Source organism: Trachemys scripta, chromosome 4 (genome assembly GCF_013100865.1).
Source record: "Trachemys scripta elegans isolate TJP31775 chromosome 4, CAS_Tse_1.0, whole genome shotgun sequence".
NCBI lineage: Eukaryota > Metazoa > Chordata > Testudines > Emydidae > Trachemys > Trachemys scripta.
The window spans coordinates 102,978,962-103,003,200 of NC_048301.1; the positions used below are offsets into that span (position 1 = coordinate 102,978,962).

General features: G+C 44.0%; 1 protein-coding gene across 2 annotated transcripts; it reads left to right on the forward strand.

Annotated features, from left to right (window-relative positions):
- The first annotated feature begins 9,282 nt into the window (after nt 1-9,282).
- Nucleotides 9,283-17,021, forward strand: LOC117877256 (ferritin light chain-like). Of its 2 annotated transcripts, none has more exons than XM_034770199.1 (3): nt 9,283-9,417; nt 14,735-14,881; nt 15,883-17,021. In XM_034770199.1, exons 1-3 carry the CDS (start codon nt 9,298-9,300, stop codon nt 16,378-16,380), a joined length of 765 nt encoding a protein of 254 aa, XP_034626090.1. In that variant the 5' UTR covers nt 9,283-9,297; the 3' UTR covers nt 16,381-17,021. The 2 variants fall into 2 exon arrangements, with proteins under 2 accessions (XP_034626090.1, XP_034626089.1); XM_034770198.1 differs by lacking the exon at nt 9,283-9,417 and adding an exon at nt 9,507-9,884.
- Nucleotides 17,022-24,239: the final 7,218 nt, after the last annotated feature.

Here is a 24,239-nt window from a genome sequence, read left to right on the forward strand (position 1 = left end):
CACCGGTCTGGTCATCTCATTGTCATACCATATTTTGTTGATGACCACTTTTACTTTAAAGAGGACTGAAATTCTTTCCTTATGTTTTGCTAGGCAGTAATCCCCTCAAATTCCAAGGTGCTTTTCATGTCACGTCATATAATGTAATCAGTTAAAGAAACAACTTGGAAGTGTAATCTGTTAACTTATTCTCTGCTGCACAAAGGAAAGCAAACACAGAGAAAATGGGGCAAGTATAGTGCATGTGTAACACTGACAGACCCCCAGTCGTCGGCAGGTAGGACTGAACCGGGGAAACTATGGAGTTTAGTGCATGAGCCTTTACCATATTAACTAAAAGCCAACTGCCTGTTAGCTAAGGCTGTAGAGCAGACTCATTTTATCTCTCTCTAAGTGGTCTCAGTGCCACTAGATGGAACAGAACACCACACCCAGAAAGTGTGTGGGTTACACATGCATACCTTTTGAGTACATATTAGCTTATGATCATGGATGCTGGAGCTAGGGTTTCTGGGGATGCCACCTGTGACATAATGGGGATTTTCCCTTGTTATGCTATATGTGAGCCTATATGAGTTTTACTGTTTTGCATGAATGCTGTGCGTGCCTCAGTTTTCCTGTGTATTGCACCAAAGTCTAGATGGTGGGAATAAGGGTGTGTGACTTTTGCGGGGGTTGCTCCAGCTGCCTGCACAGATGCTATGGCCGCCCCTTCATTACCTGAGACCCAGGAGGGGGATGCGACCAGGTGACTCTTGACCCAAGAAGCTAGACAAAGGCCGGAGGAGGAACAACAGGCAGGGCAGGGGCCAGGCGGCTGGAAGCGAGTCAGTCTCAGCTGGCTTGGGGTGCAGGGGGAGGACCAGAGCCCTGGCTCTGGGCTCCCCTCCCCACAAGATGGACTTCCTGAAAGTCACTGATTTCTGTGCTAACAAGTTCTGTTCTAAGCTGTGTTCCTGTTGACGAATAAACCTTCTGTTTTACCAGCTAGCTGAGAGTCATGTCTGACTGTGGAGTTGGGGTGCAGGGTCCTCTAACTTCCCCAGGAGCCCTGCCCGTGTGGACTCCCTGCGGGAAGCGCACAGTGTGTAAGGGGATGCTGAATCCTCCAAGGTCGGACCCAGAAAGGTCGACGCTGTGTAAGCTTCTTGCACTGGAGACAGTATGCTCAGAAAGAGGAGGCATTCTCCTCCAGAGTCCTGACTGACTTCGTATGGAGTAGTTCCAGAGCTTTGCCCCGGTGACTCTGTGACACCACCGCACCCCCTAGCTTGAAGTGGTCTCCATCACATAGAGTGTTTACAGTGTATTAGGCTTAGACTTGTGTGTTTTTGTTTTATTTTGCTTGGTAATTTACTTTGTTCTGTCTATTACTTGGAACCACTTAAATCCTACTTTTTATATTTAATAAAATCACTTTTTACTTATTAATTAACCCAGAGCAAGTAATTAATTCCTGGGGGAGCAAACAGCTGTGCATATCTCTATCAATGTTATAGAGGGCGAACAATTTATGAGTTTACCCTGTATAAGCTTTATACAGAGTAAAACGGATTTATTTGGGGTTTGGATCCCATTGGGAACTGGATATCTGGGTGTTGGAGACAGGAGAACTTCTTAAGCTGCTTTCAGTTAAGCCTGAAGCTTTTGGGGGATGTGGTTCATACCTGGATCTGTGTTTGTAGCAGGCTAGTGTGTCTGGCACAACCAGGCAAGGTACTGAAGTCCCAAGCTGCCAGGGAAAACAGGCTTCGAGGTAGTCTCAGCACATCAGGTGGCAGTCCCAAGGGGGTTTCTGTGGCTCAACCCGTCACACTGGCTTAGACCCGTAACTCCAGCAGAGGATTCATGGCCTTAAATATGAGCAGAGGGAGGCATCTCTCTCCAGCCCAGAGGTGGATGCCTAACTCCCTTGCGAGATGAGGCTTAGGCCACACCAAGCGCTTCAACATTTCTTTTTTGGCTAGCTTGGGTGGCTCCCCACTCAACATGTGGGGGGTGGGGGTTGGTGTGGTTTGTTTTGGTTTGGTTTTTGATTTTGGTTTTTTTCTGGGAGGGTGGGGCAGGGGCGGATCTAGCCTCAAGGGCCCCAATTCAGTAAAACACTTGGGCATGTGCTTAATTTTAAGATTGTAAATAGCCCCAGATTATGGGAATGGTCTGAGGTGAAACCAGCCCCCAGTTCAAGTACTAGTTTGTAAAGACGCCCTGTGAAACCAGTTACAGCAGATGCTTTGAGGAAGCTGGTGTTGAGCTGGCTGTACGTCAGCTGAGAATTCTCTGATGCTAGGGAAATCCCAGTTTGTGCATTTATTGCAGCTTTAAGATTACTTTGTGCTGCTGGATTTATTGTGGGCAACGATCTGACCTAGACTCATTTGATCCAGGAAACCCATACACGGAGATTACAAAGTGGGTTCTAACTTTCCCAAAGTGAGGAATACAGATATTGGGATTCCTAAGATTTTCATCCTTCCCTTCAATTTTGGAGGATGGACTTTCTCTTCCTCTAAAAGCCCAACTTCATAGAACAGCTGCACTTATTTTGTGCCAAGTGGAAATACTGTAACTAAGAAAACAAACAGGATACAGTACGACTTGAAAACCAAGCCATAAGATCATAAGAGTGTTTGGAGGAGTGATGCAAGCTCACTCTCCCCCCTTCCGGATATGAATAGCATCAACTCTTTGACACCCACAGCATCCTGTGCAGTTAGTCCTGAGGTTATTCTGAAATGGAGCTTTTTCATATTAATTTTGATTGCAGTGCAATTTACTTGGTTTAACTTTTCTTAATAGGTATTGAGAGTTCTACTAAAAGATGGTCTTGTTAAGACAGTGAACTGGGACTTAAGAAATCTGGATTCTGCTTCCAGATCAGCCATAGGCTTTTTAGGTGACCCTGAGCAAGTCATATAATTTCTTTGTGCCTCAGTTCCCAATCATTAAAATGGGATAATAATACTTCCCTTTCTCACAGGAGTGGTGTAGGATAATTAATTCATTAATATATGTAAGGTACTGCCATAAAAAAAGAAGACCAAGAAAGAAAGGGCAGCATTTCTTCTGAGAAACTAGCCAGGTTGCATTATCCTGTAATATCAACACTTTATATTTTAACCCTCTGTATTACTGACCTAAAGGAACACTGCTTGATTGATATAAATGCAGAGTATATATCTTTTATCAGAAGATTTCAAAGCATTATTGTGAAACGGTTAAGCATCATTATACCTACCCAGAGTAGCTTCAATTGGAGGAGGCAGCTTGTACATGTGATCCACTTCTCCTAAGCTGCTGTCTAGTGCTCCAAAATTTCAGCTGCCATTTTTAAAAAAAAGAAGGGGGAAAGAAATCTCGTCATGAAGATAAATTTCAAAATATAAGCTGAATGTAATTTGTAGTGAGGTCTGCCTGAGACAATAGCTCTGAAAGGTGTAAACTGCCCCTGTTCATTGTAATTTGCACTGAAACATTCAATGGAAAATGGCTTTTTGACTAAATGGAATCTCATTTAAAATATTTGGGTTTTCATTAGAAAAAAACAAGATATCTTGGGGTTTTAAAAACCAAAAAACTCTGTTTTAAAAATAAATGTTTTATTTTTTTCTATGAAAACTTTAAATTTTTTAAAGACATATTTAGATGAAAACTATGAAAAATTTTAAATGTTCATGGACATTTTTTTGCATGAGAAAAGTCATTTGCCAGCCAGTTTTAAATATTGTTGACCAATACATGCTGGTTAGAGCATACACACACACACACAGACACACACACACACACTAGTATGCATTAAGCATAGACAGCATTAAGTACAAATATTATAGCAGTTATATAACCTAAATTGGCCTTTACTTTCACTATAATCCTGTCCATTTATATTAAGTATCCCATAACACCTTGCATTAGCTGAAGTAAGCTTTGGCTTAAGTAGAGGAAAGTTGTCAGGCTCATGATACATGATTATTTTACCAAAGCACCTGGTAGGGAGTACTCATAGGCTGGTACTGGAATGTCCCAAAGGAAGAGGACAAAACATGATTACTCTACCCTAGTACAAACCTAGGAGGTGCCTTCACATCCCATGGTATTTGGAATGCATGTGTTCAGAACAAAGACATAAAGGGTAAACCTAGGAATCAGAAAAACAAGGTAGAAAGCTGATTTATTAAAGGTAGTTTCAGATGGCGTACACAGAACCTTGCACTTGCAAACAGGTTCTATATAAAAAGATGTATTAGGAGTGTAACTTTGGGAGCAATCTTTCACATAAAGTGAATATAACAACACTGCATAAGGTGGCATCCCGGAGACCGGTATCGTATATAACGGGGTGGGCAAACTTTTTTGCCTGGGGCCACGTTGAAGAATAGAAATTGTATGGTGTGCCATGCATGCTCACACAATTGGGGTTGGGGTGTGGGAGGGGGTGAGGGCTCTGGGGTGAGGCTGGGGATGAGGAGATTGGGGTTTAGGAGGGTGCTCTGGGCTGGGACCAAGGGGTTCGGAGTGGGATCAGGGCTGGGGCAAGAGTGCAGGAAGGGGTGCAAGTTCCGGCTGGGGGTGCGGGCTCTGGGGTGGGGCTGGGGATGAGAGGTTTGGGGTGCAGGAGGGTGCTCCGTGCTGGGATCGAGGGGTTTGGAGAGCGGGAGGGGGATCAGGGCTGGGGCAAGGGTTGGGGCATGGGGAGAGGCTCAGGGGTGCAGGGTCCGAGCGGCACTTACCTCAAGCGGCTCCTGGAAGCAGTGGCATGTCCCTTCTCTGGCTCCTACGTGTGGAGTGGCCCCCAGCATTCAGAGCGGGGCCATGCCGCAGCTTCCGGGAGCTGTATGGTGCGGCCCCCGACCCAGTGCCCCAGCTGGAGCACCAGTGTGGCCCCCAACCTGGCTTCCCAGCGGGAGCTCACGGGCCAGCTTAAAACGGCTCACGGGCCGGATCCCCGCGAGCCGCAGTTTGCCCACCTCTGGTATAGAATGTTTTTTTCCACACTATATAATGAATGGCTCACAGCAATAAACCTAACTGGTATTGGTTATTTTGTCTCTTGAGTATATTTCATAACAAACCAATGTGCGGTCAAGCAATTGACTATACAATTTAACAATATGATAACTGAAGAATCAACATTGTTAATTATTTTACTATTGATCAAAGCAGATTAGAAAGGATAGGGACAAACATAACAGGAAGAGCTGCACAATCTGCTTTAGTGACATCTCACTCTGGTGCTTACACTTGGGATCATATTGCAATACTGTCCCACCAATCCCAAGCATGTAAAAATCATGAATGAGTCCCCCAGAAATCATGACCCTGACTTGAAAATCATGAGATTTTATAACATATTTTGGTTCTTTTTATTTGCCTTCTGGTTCTGAAGACTTTAGGGTTCACTTTTTATAGGCTTTTCTCTGCATCCAGGAAGGCTAGACCTTTTTTTTTTTAATGGAAGAAAAGCTTCTCATATAATAAGATTCAGCAGCTGGGGTCTTAAATATTCTGAATGCTCATCATGAGATGATCTGGAGGTTATAGTGGGTCACAAATTGAATATGTCAAAAATGTGATGCAGTGGCTAAAAAAGCTAATAGCATTCTGGAATGTTTCAACAGGAGTCCTGTATGTCAGACACAAAAGATAATTGTTGCACTCTGCTGTGCACTGGTGATGCCTCAGCTGAAGTACTGTGTCCAATTATGGGTGCCACACTTCAGGAGAGATATGGACAACGTGAACAGCATCCAAAGGAGATAAAAAAAATGATAAAAGTTTTAGAAAACCTGACCTATGAGAAAAGGCTAAAAAAACTGGGCATGTTTAGTTTTGAGAAAAGAAGACTGAAGAGGGTCTTGATAACAGTCTTCAAATATGTTAAGAGATGTTATAAAGAGGAGGGCAATCTATTATTCTTCATGTTCACTGACCGAAGGTCAAGAAGAAATGGGCTTAATCTACAGCAAGAGAAATTAAGGTTAGCTATTAAGAAAAATGTTTTAACTAGCAGGGTAGTTAAGCACTGGAACACGCTTCCAACAGAGGTTGTATAATCCCCCTCATTGGAGGTTTTTAAGAATGGGTTAGACAAGCACCTGTCAGGGATGGTCCAGCTTTACTTCGTCCTGCCTCAGCACAGTGGGCTGGACTTGATGACTTCTCAAGGTCCCTTCCAGCCCTACATTTCTATGATTATGGCAATACTGACACTTATTTCACAGCTGAAGAGGGAAGGCTAATGGAATGAACCCTACCAAAGGGGAGCCAGCCTGAGAAATCAAGCAGAGCATGCACAGTCTACTGCAAGAGGTGTCACATTGGCTTAAAGTAGGAATGTAGAAGAGTACCACTCCCATCTCCCCCTTCCCTACTATCCCGTTTCAGTCCTTGACTGAAACAGAGGGTACGTCTTCACTTACCGGAGGGTCCGGCGGCAGGCAATCGATGTTCTGGGATTGATTTATTTAACCAGACGCGATAAATCGATCCCGGAAGTGCTCGCCGTCGACGCCGGTACTCCAGCTCGCCGAGAGGAGTACGCGGCATCGACGGGGGAGCCTTCCTGCCGCGTCTGGACCCGCGGTAAGTTCGGACTAAGGTACTTCGAATTCAGCTACGTTATTAACGTAGCTGAATTTGTGTACCTTAGTCCGAAGTGGGGGCTTAGTGGGGACCAGGCCAGAGATCCCAAGTGACTTGCCCAAGGTACCACAGCAAGTCAGTGGGAGACCCTGGAATAGATCCTAAGAGTCCTAACTCTCAGAACCCTGCTCCGACCATTACAGGGAACACCCACTTCTCCACCAGGAACTTTAAAAAATTGTGGTATATTGTGACTTATTTCTCTTTTTCACCATAAACGCACCTTTCTTTTGAAATTATTGTAACTTATTAAGTAAGGTACTTACTACGGAACCATAGCTATGCTGGCATAATCCCATAGTGTAGACACAGCCTACAGAGATGGAAGAGATTTTTCTGTCGCTATAGGAACACCACATCCCTGAGCGACGGTAGCTAGGTCAATGCTTCTGTCGATGTAGCTGCATCTACACTGGGGGTCAGATCACCATAGCTACAGCAATCAGGGGTGTGCTTCTACATTGACCAAAGTTTTTAAGTATGTACTAGGTCGTACTCAGACTCAGCAAATGTTTAAACACATACTTGCTTTACTTGTATATAGTTCTATTGACTTCAATAGGACTAATCAAGTGCTTATAATTATGTGCTTAAGTGTTTGCAGGATGAGGGATTGACATACTAATTCCCATTCTGCTTGTTGGAACCTTTTATTTAATTTAAATAAAAATTGAAGAATCTGAGGTCACCCCTTGGAAGTCTGAATAAAGATTATTTAAATATCTTAAAAAGCTGTAAATAATAAACTACCAGCATATGTTTTAGATTCACATTTTTCCCACATTTCCTTTTTACGTGAATATTCTCAAATTATATCTGATCTGCCTTATGTAGTCACATCTAATAACAATTAGAACGTGCAATGGAATAAAGATTCACACCAATGGAAAATGTATGAATAGATTTTGGGGGAGTAGTATTTTATTTAATCTATCACCTGATTTGCTTGAAAAAATATTCCATAGAATAAAATGTGACATTAAGCTTACTAAACAGAAAATCAGTGAACAGAAAATTATTAAATTTGAAAGGTGCTAAGATTAATTGTGCTTCAAGTTCATTGACTTCTGCACATATTAATTAAGGGTTTACCTTTAATAATGTACAGAGATGCAGCTATCATTATATATGATAAAGTAACTCAAGAAGTTACCCTAGAAATTTATGAGTATATTTTAAAGTTATTCTAGAAAGGAGAGGATTAGACTTTTATTAAAAATCAGTGATATTTTAATCTGGCCAGATAGGGTTACCTTAACAGACAATAGTTTGAGAATTACCAAAGACAAAAGGACTAATTCTGATGACAAAACACATATTGGAATAAATCAATTGGTTCCCAGAATTTTTGGAAATCACCTCTGTCCCTGGTAATATATCTGATTGCACAAGTTATGATCAGCTGTTTTCAGTTCTAGCAATACACGCTGTGTTTAATATCCATTGATATTAAAAGGAAGCATGTACATGCATGCTTCAGTGAACAAATGTACCTCAAATGATAATGTCCTAAAGTGTCTCTTCAGTTGGCACTGCTGTCTTTAGCAATTCTGTTATCCACCACTTTGCTCAAGTTTTAAATGTAAAGTAAATAAAACATAAATAGATTGGATCCTGTAGCTGGTTTAATAGACATATATCCAATACAAATGTGTGTGTGCATGATCTTGGCAAGACTTGAAGCTGAGAACTTTGACTGTTGATTCTGCTGACTCTCGCATCATTTGCTATTGTAAACTCACAGCTGTAGGTATAAGCATGCACGCTATTTTAATTGTATGAGAGTTGGAGATGGGCTTGAACCAGAACCTCAGATGTAATGAGGCAGCTATTCAACTGGGGTAAATCAGCATAGCTCTGTTGGTATCAGTGAGACCATGCCAGTTTACACAACTTGAAAATCCAGCCCAAATCTATCACATACTTGATTAAAACCTTTATTTGTTTGTTTTGTTTCTTGGTTTGTTTGATGTTCAGTTTTCTGGTTTATTTTATCACTGTAAATTTGTGGAGTTTATTTTAAACATATATATTCAGCCTGTTAGAAAATGTGCATTTGATAACAAATTCAAATGAGTCAATATATTGCAGTCAAAATCTTCACATTCTTGTTAGTGTAAAAGTAGTCAAACTTGGGGATTCAAAGGATGAATCAGAATCAAAACTTTCCTAATGTAAGCTCTGTTTTCATCTGGTACATTACAGAAACAGGATTGAGCTGCAAAAAAAAAAAAAAAAAAATCAAAACTGAGCCAGTATCTGGGGAATTTGGTTCAGGGCCCCATCTTGAGTTCAAATGTTGTAAAAGTTATTAATACTTGCACCATGCATTCAGCAAAGGGTGAATTCTTTTCAGACTGCAAACTCTTGGGTCAGGGCTGGCATGGCCTGATGATCCATTGCCCTGCACCTTGTGTAGCCATCCTCAGGAGTGCAATACAGCACTCTCAAACAGGAAGGGTAGCACTTCACATAGAGTGACCAGACAGCAAATGTGAAAAATTGGGACGGGGGTGGAGGGTAATAGGAATCTATACAAGAAAAAGACCGAAAAATCAGGACTGTCCCTATAAAATCGGACATCTGGTCACCCTAACGTCACACCAGCTTTGTGCTGGGGTCAGTTACCCCCCAAAGCAAGCAGAGCAGCTGGGGCTCATGCCAGTCTCTTTGCTCTGTAAGGCCCAGCAGGCTCTCTTCTGGGTGCCTTGCAGCAAAGCCTTATTCTTCGTGCCTGTATCGTGTTGCAGCGGTGACCGTCTCCCTGGGCTAAGGCAGGTCTGGACGGGTCCCGCGCTGCAGGCGAAGGAGGGAGGGGTTGCACTGGGGGCAGATAACCGCCGATGAGGCGTGTCAGGTACCGCTGTGGGTGTGCAGCAAGGTGCGCCCCACCCAGAGGCCAGCGGCTGCTGCAGGGCCCTGCGCGCCGGCTATATAGAGCGAGCGCAGCCCGGAGAGCGCGCGGCGCGCAGCTCTTTGTGTCGTAACAGGGGGAACTTCGCCGCGCCAGAAATCCTGCGCGGAGCGCCCGGCCTCTCCTCTCCGCGCCGCGTGGCGGGGGGGCTCGTCCCGCCGCCATGGCCGAGCCCCGGCTGAAGAAGCGCCGGGGCAGCCTGCCCGTGTGCCCCGGCCACCAGCTCGCGGTTAGCAGCCGGGCGAGGCAGAACTTCCCGGCGGCGGTGGAGGAAGGCCTGTGCGGGGTCACCAGCGCCCTGCTGGAGCTCTCCTACCGCCTCCAGGCGCTGGTAAGGCGGCGGTACCGCCTGCCCTGCTGCTGCCTGCCCGCCTCCCGCCGGGCTCCGCTTTCGTGCTGCCTTCTGCCCCCCTCCCGCTCGGCCCTTCCCCCGACGGGCCCATCCGCCCTGACAGCACCCCTCCCCCGTCTCTGCTTCCCTCCCCGCTGCGCCAGCCTCCCTCAGGCTCCCCCCCTCCCCAGCCAAAAGTGGGCCAGGCCCAGGTCAGAAATCCCCCCTCCCCCAGAAGCGTCCTGTTGAATTTAGGTATTGTTGCTGCTTTCATTCACCTCCCTCCAGTCCATGGGGGGAGGGGGGAGCAGGTACGGGGGGGAGAAGAGTGAGGGGGGATTTGATAGCTGCTTTCAAGTACGTGAAGGGGGGTTCCAAAGAGGATGGAGCTAGACTGTTCTCAGTGGTGGCAGATGACAGAAGACGGAGCAATGGTTTCAAGTTGCAGTGGGGGGGAGGGGAGTTAGGATGGGTATTAAGAAAAAACTTTTCCACTGGAATGGGTTACTTAGGGAGGTGGTGGAATCTCCTTCCTTAAAGGTTTTTAAGGCCTTGCTTGACATCCTGCTGGGATGATTTAGTTGGGGATTGGTCCTGCTTTTAGCAGGGGGTTGGACTAGATGACCTCCTGAGGTCCCTTCCAATCCTGATATTGTATGTGTTTCAACAGCTGTGCAGCGTGCCCAGGCACCAAGGTGATGCATTGGAGCTATCGTTGGCAGTCCCCGTGTTGTGCTAAATTTATGAGAGCCTGTGCGTGTAGCCTCCTCTTAAAATAGAGGTGGGCAAACTTTTTGGCCCAAGGGCCACATCTGAGTGGGGAAATTGTATGCAGGGCCATGAATGGAGGGGGAGGGTGTGTGGTGTGCAGGAAGGGGCTCATGGCAAAGGGTTGGGGTGCAGTAGGGGTGAGGCAGGGGGCTCAGGGCAGGGGATTGGAGTGTGGGGTGCAGGAGGGGTTTGGGGTGTGGGCTCCAGCCCAGCACCGCTTACCTCAAGCGGCTCGAGGGTGGCAGTGGGGCTAAGGCAGGCTCCCTTCTTGCCGTGGCCCAGTGCCACTCCTGGAAGTGGCCAGCATGTCCAGCAGTGGCTCCTGGGGGTGGGGTGGGGCAAGCGGCTCCACCATGCGCTGCCCTTGCCTGTGGGTACCTTCCCGAAGCTCCCATTGGCCGTGGTTCCCTGTTCCTGGACAATGGGAGCTGTGGGGGCGGTGCCTGCAGGCAAGGGCAGCACAGGGTGCTCTCCCTCCCCCAGGGGCCATAGAGACATGGTGCTGGCCGCTTCTGGGAGCGGTGTGGGGCCAGGGCAGGCAGGGAGCTTGCCTTAGCCCTGCTGCGCCACAAGGCTGGCAATCCTGTGGGCCGGATTGAAAGCCCTGACGGGACGGATTCAACCCGCAGACCATAGTTTGCTCTCCCATGTCTTAAAGACATAAATGGGAGACCCACTTGCAGTGAGATCAGTTATAATGAACCTCCATTGATGGGACCAGATCCTAAATTCCTCACTCCCACTTTTACTCCGGCACCAATCTCACTGCTGAGGTATAATGGAAGTATGGGGTTCAAGTTTTGGCGTGTGTAGTAGTATCAAAATCCCCAGTTGTTTTTCAGCACGTCAGTGTTTAGGTTGTTTTTCCAGTTTGAATGAAGATTGGTTGAGGGTGGGGAAAGGAAAGACCACTATGGGCCAGAGACGTGCAATTTGTAGGTTCTCACAGCAGTTTAACTTTGCAGTTCAGCGTATATTAAGGGTACGTCTATACTTGCCTCCGGGTCCGGTGGTAAGCAATCGATCTTCTGGGTTCGATTTATCGCGTCTTGTCTAGACGTGATAAATCGATCCCGGAAGTGCTCGCCGTCGACGCCAGTACTCCTGCTCCGCGAGAGGAGTACGTGGAGTCGACGGTGGAGCCTGCCTGCCGCGTCTGGACCCGCGGTAAGTTTGAACTAAGGTACTTCGACTTCAGCTATGTTATTCACGTAGCAGAAGTTGCGTATCTTAGTTCGAAGTGGGGGGGGGGGGGTTAGTGTGGACCAGGCCTAATTTGCAGCAGCTGAGGATCTGGCTTGGTATTTTTCCGTTACTAGAGTGAGTGTTATATATACTTTGAATGTTCACAGTAGGCCATAATCTGCTCTCTCCCTGTGGCTTCAGCTGAAATTAGCATTATTCCCAGAAGAACGAGTCCATCAGTAGAAGCAAAAGAAGGATAAATTCTAAGCTTCTGTTAATTTAATCTTACTAGTTATTTGTCCTAATATTGACAACTGTTAGAGGGCTGATTGTAGGCTTCAGAGTAGTAGTTTGAATAGATCTGTTCTGTACTAAGGGATTTAAGAGAGAATGCTTTTAAATTTAAAAATACATGAGACTGCTCCACCACTGTGTTACTTCAATTTTACACTAGTGCAACTCCACTAAAATCACTAGAGATACACTGACAAAACTATAATAACACAGTAACAAATCAATGCCATGTATATTCTGCAAAGCTCGTATGGAAAACTGGGTGTATAAAATCAGTTTACAAGAGGGGACAAGAATAAGGAATCCTAGCAGCTTTGGGGTAAATTGCTTGAAAGCAGTGGAGGTTGTGTGTGAAAACTGGTTGTGTTGGTGAATCAGTGAAAGAACAGTTTGTTTTCCTATGAACATCACTGATATTTGAAGTGAAGACCCGAAAGAGGTTAATCTTACATGGACTTTAATAATAAATAAACTGTTTACACTAATGCCTGGATTTCAGCAGACAAGTCTTTAGTTTTACTCTGAGTAACAAAAGCCCACAACAGACAGATCAAACAATAACAACACATTAGGCTGAAATATTAAAGAAATGTGCACTTTACAAAAAAGCTATTAATCAGTTGTTGGGGAACAAGGATGATCAGCACCCTACATCTCATGCCCCATGCTGCACTCATTAGACAAAATGTCCATTGATTGACTTCAGGATCTGTCCCTGAGTGTATCTGTGAGATCCTTTGATCAGCTTTGGTGTAAAGCATCAATCAGCCTGTGCAGGGCCAATGCAGAATCCTCTTCCATAGTGCAGAGGCCCTCATGTGCTGTGGTCTACCTTGCATCTTCTTGTTATGGAACTTAAATGGTGAAGAGATCTTGGTACTGGCTTTCCACATTCTGGGTGCATTCCACCCAATATGACTAAAACTGATAGTTAAGCATAGTTTAAATCTTGGAGTGTCGGAAGGTACTAGGCTTCTCTAGAAAGCCATTAATTTAGAGGAGCAGAATTTTGCCTCTAATATATTTATAATAGATCTAAGTGGTACCCTTAAGGAGGGGGTAGTGTATGTATAAATTAGATGTATACATAATATAGTTGTGTTGCCAGTAATATTTCCCTTGGAAAATAACTAGCCAGCATTGTCTATAAGGAAGCTGATTAAACTGATGCAGTCTGTTTTTTCTTGTGACCCAAATCTGTTGTAACTTTTTTCTTTTCTCTTTCATATTTCCAAATTTACATATCTTAAAGTTAGTTTTAGCTGAGTCCTGTCTCTTAAAGGGGCCAATCCTATATTCCTAATGCACCTAGCATTTCCAGTTAAGTCAATGGGAATTTTGGGTAGGCTAGGAATGCAGGATTGGGCCCTTAGCAGTTTCAATATTCTTTTATTTTTATTTTTTTTTTTAAATAACCCTTTGTCTTGTGGAGTTGTTGTTGCCCAAATTTCCATTCTGAAGAAGTCAATTTGGAGGGGGGAGGGGGTGTGAGGGTATTCAATATGAAGGATTAGGCAGAAGAAGGGAAAGGAGAGAAGAGAGGACAGAAGAAGGGTGAAACATAAGGCTAAGAAGAGTGAGACTGGGCAGCTAAAGAGTAGATAGGAAAGGGGTGGGATGAAGGTGTATCCGCAACTAACGGCAATGCAGTAAAGGAGAGGGGAAAAAAAAAATCCAGAGCTATGGTTTCAGAATGGAGTGAACAATGATGTCAGGAGGCTAAGATGGTTCCTCCTGGCTGCTGGTATCTGTGGAGAGCATAGACGACTGGTGCCTCCCCATACTTTGGGCACAATCTAAAGGGGAGGACACATGACTTCCCACATCTCCCCTGCCCAGTGATACCCCCACCACCCTCTGCGCCCAGCCCCACGTTACCTGCAGGGAGGGGAAGGGCGAGGTCTGTCCTTCTCTACCTGCGCCTCTTTCCCCCATGTTTCGCTGCTCTCCCTGGCAGCTAGGTGGGGACTAGGACAGAGCCGCTTCTACCTGAGAGAGCCTGGTTGGGAGGCAGGGGCAACCCCTCAGAGCTCCTCTCCCTCCCCACCCCTGGCAGGCCAGTCTAAGGGGGGCACTTGGCCCCCTACACACTGCCTCTGGTGGAGAGGGAGAGGAAGCTGATTATTTTGGTGCCCTAAGTGGGTCCCTCTGCATCTGCTAGTGGTGATGGTGAAAGGATCTGGATACTTTTCTCTACAGATAAAAACAGTCATCAATTTCTGATAACTGTTTAATTTTTTTCCCCAAATCAAAAACCCATTTGAAGCTAGAAGTCATAGGAGCATATCACTCAAAGCAAACAGTGTCACTAATACAATAGTCTCATGTCTAATGTTCAGGACTGGGGTGTGTGTATGTATTCTTAAAAAGAGATCGACTACCTGATCTGGAGGAACATTTGACTTACTTCATTTGTAATAATTGGGGTAGAAGTTTTTAGAGGTGCCGAAGGCAGTTAGAAGCACAAGCACTATTGAAAAATTTCTCCTTTAAATATTAGATCTGATTGACCTGTATTCTGTTGGATATTAATTTCCCCCTTCTTTCTTCCCAACTCCAGGCTTTCATACTTTAACCGCAATTTTTGTTTAAATATGTAGGGTGAAGTTTTTGATCAGTCTGACGTGGCTCTACCAAACTTTTCAAAGTTTTTCCGGCACCAGGCTAAAGAAGAGAAGGAAGTTGCAGAGGCCATGCTGAAATACCTACAAGAGAGAGGAGGCCATTACTGTACCAGAATCATCCAGGTGTGCAGCAGACAAATCTGCTTTTCCATAATCAGCAAACTCTTCTAAACATTTGTTGTGCATATCTATCACTCCCAACCTTTGGGTCTATACACCATTAGCTTTCCAAATATTTTAATTCCCCAATCATATTCACTTATACTCTTGTTCTTTAGGGACTGTTTCTTGTTTGTTTGTTTTTTTTTTTTATTAGACATGCAACCCTGACTCTAGGGTTTGCATTTGTCTAGTCAAAGATAAAATGAGGGCGCTCATTCATATTTTTCCTAACGTTTTGCTATCCTAGTCAGTCTGGTGTTTGTTGCTATGGTAGAGGTAGCTATGCAGAATTTTTGCCTACTGACTCTGAAACTGAGGGCCAGATTCTGGCCTCAGTTCTCTGTGGTGCAAGTCCATTGACCTCAGAGTGACTTCAGTTTTACACTGGTATAATAGAATTTGGCCCAGAAGATTTTAAGCCAAATGTTAATCTCCCTACACAAGTATAAATCATGAGTAACTTGAAATCAGTGAAATCGTGTGTAAACTCTTATAGGAGACTCAGGCTCCTCAGACTTCTGTATCAAACTAGTGTCCTATAAATAGTTAAATGTGTGTTTCTACTGTATGCCCTTCACAGCATTCATTTATACACCATGAGTAAAAAAAGTTGCCCTTAAATAAATGTAACACATTCAGTTTCCATATTGTAGAGAGGGGTTTTTTTTGGGGTGGGGGATATTTTGTTTGGGGTTTTTTGTTTTTTTGAGAATGAACCTCAGTTATAGCTGCAGCTATCTGAATCCTTACTGTCTGAATTGAAACATGTTATTGTTAGTAAGTATACTGGAAGTGGCAGAATCTGACCACTGACTCAGAAAAGATTTAGTAAATGCACAGAAATGGAAGGAGCTGTTGCAAAATCCTAGTATCCTTCTGCAATGCATTTCTTGTTTGGAAAACCAGGTGTTTCAGGGAAATAGCAATGACTGACAATTCTGTCTTGCTTTTTATGTTTCCAGAGACCAAACTGTGAACATGTATCCAATGTGGTGAAGGCCCTTGAAGTAGCATTGGTTCAATGGAAAACAGTGACAGGATATTTTGAAGAGCTTTATGCCCTGAGCATTGAAAATGCAGACCCTCATAGTGCAAGTACTATTAAGAAACAATTTATTGAACCCAAGATCCGGAAGATCAAGTTGATGGGAGACCTCCTAACCAATGCTCACAGGCTTGTGTGTTCCCAAGATGGCAGAGGCAACCTTGGAGACTACCTTATGGAACGGTTACAGGAAGAGCTAAAAACAGGCATAGAGACAGATTCTAGGCACCACTGCACCCCTTGTACATCTCTTCAGCAATGTAGAGGGACTGCAAAGGGGTTGCAACGGTCTCCAAAAGAATTCTCCCAGAAGAGCAGCAGCATAGGGCCAATGCATGCAAACCAGTGCTGTCCTTCCTCACGGTCTCTGTGCAAGGATATGCCAGGGGCAAAACAGAGGCAAGAGAAGGAATAGTTGAGGCACTATCTCCATTCTGGGCCATGGACAAACCTATAGGCAGCCACAGGGGAGGCTGATGTAAGTTGTCAGCCCCAGGGATGCTTTGGCTCCAAATGGAGGCTAAAATCCAGGAGATGAAATAATGGTTTAAAGCCCCATGATTCCGCCCCCCCCCCCCCCCCGCCCCTTTACACTTTTCCTCCTGGGCTGTGCTTTCTGGGCTGTGCCTCCTCCAAAGTGCAGCACCATCTAATCTGTAATATACCGCCTCCTTGTATCATAGATATTAAGGCTGCTAGATGTAGGGAATGTCAACATTAATTTAACCTTTCAGAGTCTCTTACCCATAAATAACATTTCTTTTTTTTGGAAACTACCAGACCTCTAGGTTTCTTTCCTGTCTTAAATGGTTGATTGGATTATTTAGTGCAGAAGAGTTTAAGTATATAAGGTCTTTTAAAGAAAAAACCTTTTTAATACAGAGTAATTTCTATACTGGAGAAACTATAGCTGTTTATATTATTAAACAAATAAGATAATCACTATATTATACAGTGGTGCTGGAACTATTTTTATAGTGGGGGTGCTGAATATGGAAACCATGTATTTGGGTTGTTGTTACTACAAGTCAAGAGCTGCAGCAGTACCCCTAGTTCCAGATTGATTACATAGTACAATCTGTATTGATATATTCTTAAACATTTTTACTGTCTTGGTAAATATTACATGGATATTTTTTTTAAGAGACTTGTTCTTAAAATGAGGGGGATTTCCATGATATTCTTAACTTTTGTAGCAATTATAATAGAGTAATTCAATAAACTGCTTTCTATCCAAGTTATTTCTAGTTCTACACTTCTCAAAGTTGAAGGATATTAATGTTTTTTGTACACAGTTATGAGTGCTTATTTGTAGGAACATGGCATTCCACTGTTTCTGACTTGGGCTAGTTATCTGCTTTGCTTGCACTCAAAGGCTATTTGATGGATGGCTCAACTCCCTCTGAATCAGTAATGAACTAGTGTGCCAGAAATTCCTTCTACTGGCTGGACAGCATATTGTTTAAGAATTGCTGTGGCACTGGGACATTACCCAGGGTACATTCTGGACAAATGAACAGCTGTGTCCCCTCAGTTCTCCAACATGGGATGCCTTTTACACTGCTTTGCTGTGAGAGTTACAACACCTGGTCTGCTCACACACAAGCTTCCAGCATTCAGATTACTCCCAGTTATACTGCAAGAGTGCTACAGCCAGCTACCCTTGAATTACACTGCAGATCAACATCAGCAAGTTTCCAGTCCCTGACTTTCCACCAGCTCTCCTGGACAATACAAGCTCATATAAAGTTTGGCAAAACAGAATTTGTGCACATCATTTCTATTAATAAAATGACAAACACACTGTTTAGATAAAACGATTACAAGTAATGAGGCATAAATTGGTTACAAGAAAACAACACACAACAAATAGCTACTGTAACAAGCTAAGTGAATTCGAAGCAAAGGTCTTTCACCATGTGTTACAGCAGTCTTAGTGGCTGAATTCCTTTGTCAGGATCCCTTCCTCACTCCCATGCTGCTTCCTTTGTTCGAGTTTTGTTGATGCCATGAGTAGGGAGGAATAATTTAGGGTGTCGTTCTCTTCTTTGAGAATCATCTCTAGCTGAGGTTTGGGAGACAAAGTCTGTGTGTTCAAGAACCCCCAGCTGTTTTTGTCAAGATGTAATTTTTTTCACCCACATCCTCTTTCCTGTCAAAGAATGGCCACTTAACCAGGTGAGAGTCCATTTGATTTTTGTTGACACCTGGATGAAGCATAGATTAACCTTTGTCTTTAGGGAACTTGTTTGTGACTCTTCCTCAGACTGAGAACATGTCTTTAGTAATATACAGTAGACTCCTATAACTTTACATACAGTGTTGCCATACATCTTACCAGGACAATAGTAATCAATAAATTAAGTTTTCAAATAATACCTTACAAGGCATATGTTTAATAACACTTACAGTTTTCCAAAGAGGGTGAAAATACATGTACAAGCTGTCAAACCATCTTTCAGATAAGATTTAAAACAGTTCTCTACCATTTGCCATCACAGATACCAGGGCAAACTGAGGTATTAACTATAGTCTCCTGGCTAGATTGAGACCTAGGCAACTGCATTAATTCCCATACACATTCTGCTATTACTTAGTGGACCAACCATCAGAATTTCCCAAATTAGGTGTAGGCAGGAAATAGTAATGTCCAATGTTGTATTCTCAATGTATCCAGTATAGCTATGGCTCATTGGGCACTCTTTGAGTGGCCCTTTTAGTTGCTACTCAATTTTGCTTTTCAGTATGTTACTACTGTATTCCCAATATAGAACTAAATCACTGTATGACAAAATTTAAACACTTTGGAGTTGCCTACATCAAAAGAGTAGCTAGTGTATTTGAAATTTTCTTCAAATTGTTATTAATACTCTAATATTCCTAATATCTTTGGAAAAGATACAATTTCTAGATTTAAAAAAGGCACTTTGTAGATATAATGCTATTATTCTCGATTTACTCTCTCCTTTATATATATTTATATATATGCTAATACTTATCTACAGGCAAGATTTCTTTAAGCATACATACTGCATCTTTAATATCAGAATTGTCCCTTTATTTATCTGCTAAGGAGGAAAACAAAACTCCAGAAAACTGCAGTCAAGTGAAAACTGTTTGATTTCTTAGTTTGCTGTGCTGCACACAGCTGTAGCAAGTGCCAATTTCTGTAAATCAGACATTCTAGCCACTTACTTATTTTGGTAACACCTTACTCCATCTAAGTCACTTTCCCAATCTCCCTTCTATTACTCCAGTGGACTGTTCAGCTTCTTATGGAAAAAATAACTTCCTCTACCTTCTACCATAAAAATGCTACAGTATTCCACCAGAATGGTCTAAACACTGTACTTGTAAATGGCAATGTTTGGGATCATTTTCCTAGGCTGCTGCAATAGTTAAAGGGATGCTTCCATCTCTGGATCAGATTCCAATACCCATACTCATGTTGAACAGTACCTTATTCCATAATTAGTTCCTCTGATTTCCATTTAATGTAAGCATGGGTAACAGACTTCAGCCCTTTGTAAATACCAAAATGCTGGTACAATAGTTAGTTGTGAATGCAACCAAACTACTCCTCCAATAACACATTACAGTTTAAAAAAAAAAAACACAAAAAACAAACAAACACATTCAAGTAGTTTGTGAACAATTCTCACAATACCTCTCCACAATGCTATTTGAGTCATTTACCTTTCCAGAATCTGGTGCAGGCTCACTCAGTTTTCATCTTGGAAGGCTAATTTAGTCCCCTAGCCAACTCCCAAAACTTCTCCCATTGCAGGCTAAAGGGAAGTCCAACAAAACAAATAGTCCAAAATGAATCCAATATTTACAGTGCAGGGACTCTCATGTCATCCTTTATCACTGGACTTCTGCCACAGGTCTTTGGCGGCAACCAACAAGTAGCTTCTGCTCTCTCCAGGTTTCCCCCAGGCTCAATAACCCAAAATGCTACCAAATGCTCACTACTTTAACCAGCTCCTTGGCACTCCATTTAGACTTTTTCTCAAGAGTCTTCCAAAATACTTCCCAAGACCTTTGATTGGAGAGACCAAGCGTAAAATCTGTTCAGGAGGAATACCCCACAAAGGGTTGCTACCTCCCTAGTTTCTGCCTTACTGGGGAAAGGGAACTCTTTATAGCTCTACTCCCTTTCCCAGCAGTCATTGCTGCCTAGCCTACAACTCCAATAGTCTAGCTGTACAAGTTCCAGAATGCCTTATTTGAAGGCTGAACCAGGAACAGGTTTAGAGCTGATCTTTGAACTCCTCTTAAAGGGCCAGATAACACTGCTATATATAGTTATAAATTATTCCCATTTCGCAAATGGGACAACTAAGTTAAAGAAAAGTTAAATGGCTTGACAAGGTCATACAGTAAGCCTTTGACATAGCCAGAAGTAGAACCAAGCAGCCCTATCTCCCTGTCTCACGCTCTTAACAATTCTAATATGCCACCCTTCTTCCCAATTTCTCATTTGAAATAAATATGGTTTATTACACATCTAATATTATTAAAATACATATTTTTACTTTGTTTAGTTGATAGGGAAATACTTCACAAAGAAAAAGGAAAGTCTATTTCTTTTTTGTGCCCAAGAATCACTGTTAGAATAGCAAAAGGTTGAAACAAGAAAAGTTCCACAAGTTTGCTACTTTACCTCTCAGGAACAGCTGGGATATATAATTATGAATGTGTTAGGGTGGTCAATAGCTGATCTCATTGGGACATATCGCTTTTCAGCGCTGGGGACAAAGTGAAAGAAGGAGGTAGTGGAGAGTCAGAACAATATTAAACCTAGTCAGTTTTCTGTTTAAAACAAAACTGATTTTGGGGGGGGCAATGGTACAATGTGACTAATAGGGCTCTGCTTTGGCTCTATCGGAGAAGGCATAAGGACTTTTTAAATGGAAAATTGGGAACTCTTGAAAAATGAAATTACATTAAAAAGAATTAATCATTAATAAATAATCTAATTGAACTGTTGTATGAAAAGGAATTCAGGATTGGACTACAGTAAATATTTTGATTTTATGGACTATGAATAAAATAGAGGTCCCCATTGAAGTCAATGGGAGCTTTGGCCTTGACTACAATGGAGCCAGGATTTCACACTACGTTTATAACTGCAGAAAGGAAACTAATTTTAGGCCAAATTAGATTTTAAAAATATATATATATTATTATTTATTACTCTATTGTGGCTTAAGATTCACCTCTTGCCTGTAGTTATCCTTCTTGTTCTAGTGCTCACTGCGGGTCTAATCCTGAACACCTTGCCCACCCAGAACCTCCACTGAAGTCAATGGGAGTTGCAGATGTACACCACATGGATGACCAGGTCCACTATGGTGTGAGCACTACACCAGATGAATTAAATTAACAATTTACTTAGATACAACTTTATTGTCAGTTTTGTGATTTTTTTTTACATTCTTACAATTCTTCTGAAATGTACACAAATACATTAAATATAACATTCTCTCATAACATTGCTGAGTTTGTTAGTACAAACATAAACTCAACAATTTCTTACTTGATTTATGTACCCAGAAGGAAAAGAACTAACCATTCCATGAAACCAGCAAAGTAAGTTCTGAATTGAAGTGGGGGGGGGTGTTAATTTCAAATATTTGTTATTGCTTTATTTCATGAACAATGTTAGCGTGCTGGAAAACACACACATATACTGTTGCACCCTTCCAAGCAGAAGCTGCTAAGCAGTTTTAAAATCCCATTTATAATTTAATTATTATTGTTTTGTTTTATTTATTAAAACAACTAATCACCAATCATAGATGTGGGATTAAAGGTTATGAAAGTCCAGTTAATGCTAACTGCAAACACACATGCAAGTATCCCTACTCCTGTGGGTAATCTTATCCATGGGAAGTTAATCGCATACATAAGTCTTTGCAGGATCGGCCTCTTTAAAACAGAAGCTGAGATGAAATTGTTCAAACACTTCTAAATCAGCAGAGAATTAACATCAGCTAAAACGCTAGAAATAAGTGATATTCTAAACTGCGAGCAAAGCATTCTAAATGTTATATGTGAACTCTGTAAAGGGAGGGTCCCAGCATTTGTTTGGTGCTGACATTTTTTTTCTAAGGGCCAAACTCCCACTGAAATGTATGGGAGTGCATGCACAGCAAGAGAGTACTCAGGATGAGTGAGGACGGGTGTCAGATTCCGTCTCTAAGGGTTTGGCTACACTGGCAATTTACAGCGCTGCAATTTTCTGGCTCTGGTTTCTGGAAAAACACCTGAGCGCAGCAAGTTTCAGCGCTGCAAAGCGCCAGTGTAGACAGTGCACCAGCGCTGGTAGCTACGCCTCTTGTTGAGGTGGGTTTTTTAGAGCGCTGTGCTGCGACCACACAAGGCACATTACAGTGTTTTACAAACAGATCTTCTTATGTAAAGGGGTAATTCGCAGTGCAAATCAAAATGCCATAGTAGGCCACATCAAACCCGCTATTGCTCTGCTGCACTGAGGTGATAGCTACAAATAGTTCTGAACTCAGTTCTCCTAAGGGGCTTCGTTATTAATGCATTAATCCATTGGTTTTTTAGAGGAATCAACTTGTCCCTGAAATACATGACTGCAATTAACCAGTGTTAGGTCATGTCTCCTAAACCAACATGGGGCCTCAAGTGCTGCTCCAGCAGTTACCCACCCTCCACACACAGTTGTTTTCTGTAAGGTCAAAACATAGCCCCAAACTGTCCAGGCTTGTAATAGCTCTGCTTGGGCTTGGCACGCCTCTTCCAGCCTCAACACATGCCTTTTCCCGCTGCCTGGCTCCAGCGGGGTTGGGGCACCACAAGTCCCGCCAACCCAGTTAAACTGGTGCAATAGCCAGGATATTATGGTAAGGCTGCTTATGTAACCCACACACCTCCTGGGTGTGATGCTCTGTCCCATCTAGTGGCACGGAGACCACTTAAAGAGAGAGATAAAATGAGTCTGCTCTACAGCCTTAGCTAGCAGGCAGTTGGCTTTTCGCTCAGACCCTAGAGGCTCAGGCACTAAGCTCCAGAGGTCCCAGGTTCAATCCAGTCGGCATTACACTTGCTCAGGGGCAGCTCCAGGCACCAGCGCAGTAAGCCTGCACCTGGGGCGCCAAGCCGCGGGGGGCGGCGTGTCGGTTGCTGTGAGGGCGACAGTCAGGCGGCCTTCGGTGGCATGCCTGCGGGAGGTCCGCCGGTCCCGCGGTTTCGGCAGCAATTCGGCGGCAAGTACGCTGAAGCTGCGGGACCGGCAGACCACACGCAGAAATGCCACCGAATCCGCGTGACCGCGGACCGCACACAGGCATGCCACCGAAGCCCGCCTGACTGCCGTGCTTGGGGTGGCAAAAAACATAGAGCCACCCCTGCACTTGCTCACCTAAAAAGTTGCCCCAGGTGTTCCTTGCAGCACAGGGGTTTCCTCTGCAGGTGGCACCATGACAGTAAGAACCTTCTGAGTAATATTTCAGGAGCCGCATTTAAAGAGACAGCTTGAGCCTGAGACGGGCTGAGACCAACGGGGTTTCTGTGAAGCTTTGTCAGCTGCGTGAACTATGCAGTTTTAGAGAGTGAGGGGGCGTCCCCTAGCGGGCGAGTTGTGCAATGTGTGCGGGGTGGGTGGGGGCGTCTAGCTTTCGTAATTCTGCGCGTTTAGAAGATTAACCCCCCCCCCGCCCCCATTAGACGGGTGGGACTCGGTGTAAGTGTCTAACCAAAATCACCCGCGGGATTCCACAGGCGCCCCGCTCCTCCGCGCCGCGCCGGGGGCGGGCTGGACTGGCTAAGCCTGCACGGCCACGCAGCCACCTATGGAGCAGCGAAGAGCTGCTGGGCAAGGCTTTATCGCCCCCTACTGGCTCCGTGCTTGTGTAACCTTCGCTAGCGACTGACTCCCCTGTATTCCTTCCCCTCCCCCGCATTTCTCCTGCCTTCCCCTCTTCCCCCAACCCCCATCTAGCCGGCGTCCAGACGGCTTCCGTGGGCCTTTGGTGGCATGTTTTTTACTCATGAGCTTGAGGGGCTTGTTGCACGGGCCCGCTGCGCTGCGTCCCACCATGCCCCAGCCCCAAGGGCTCTAACGGGGCTGCCAGGAACTCCCTCCCGTGCGTGATGCCCTTTGAACACACCGCTAGGCCACTCTCTCCTTTCCCCCCAGCGCAACATTTCCTCCCTCGTCTAGATTTACATCTGATTTCTCCGTCGTGTTAGAAAGATCTCTACCCCACCCCCTCCGCCCAGCCACCACACGTTATCAGC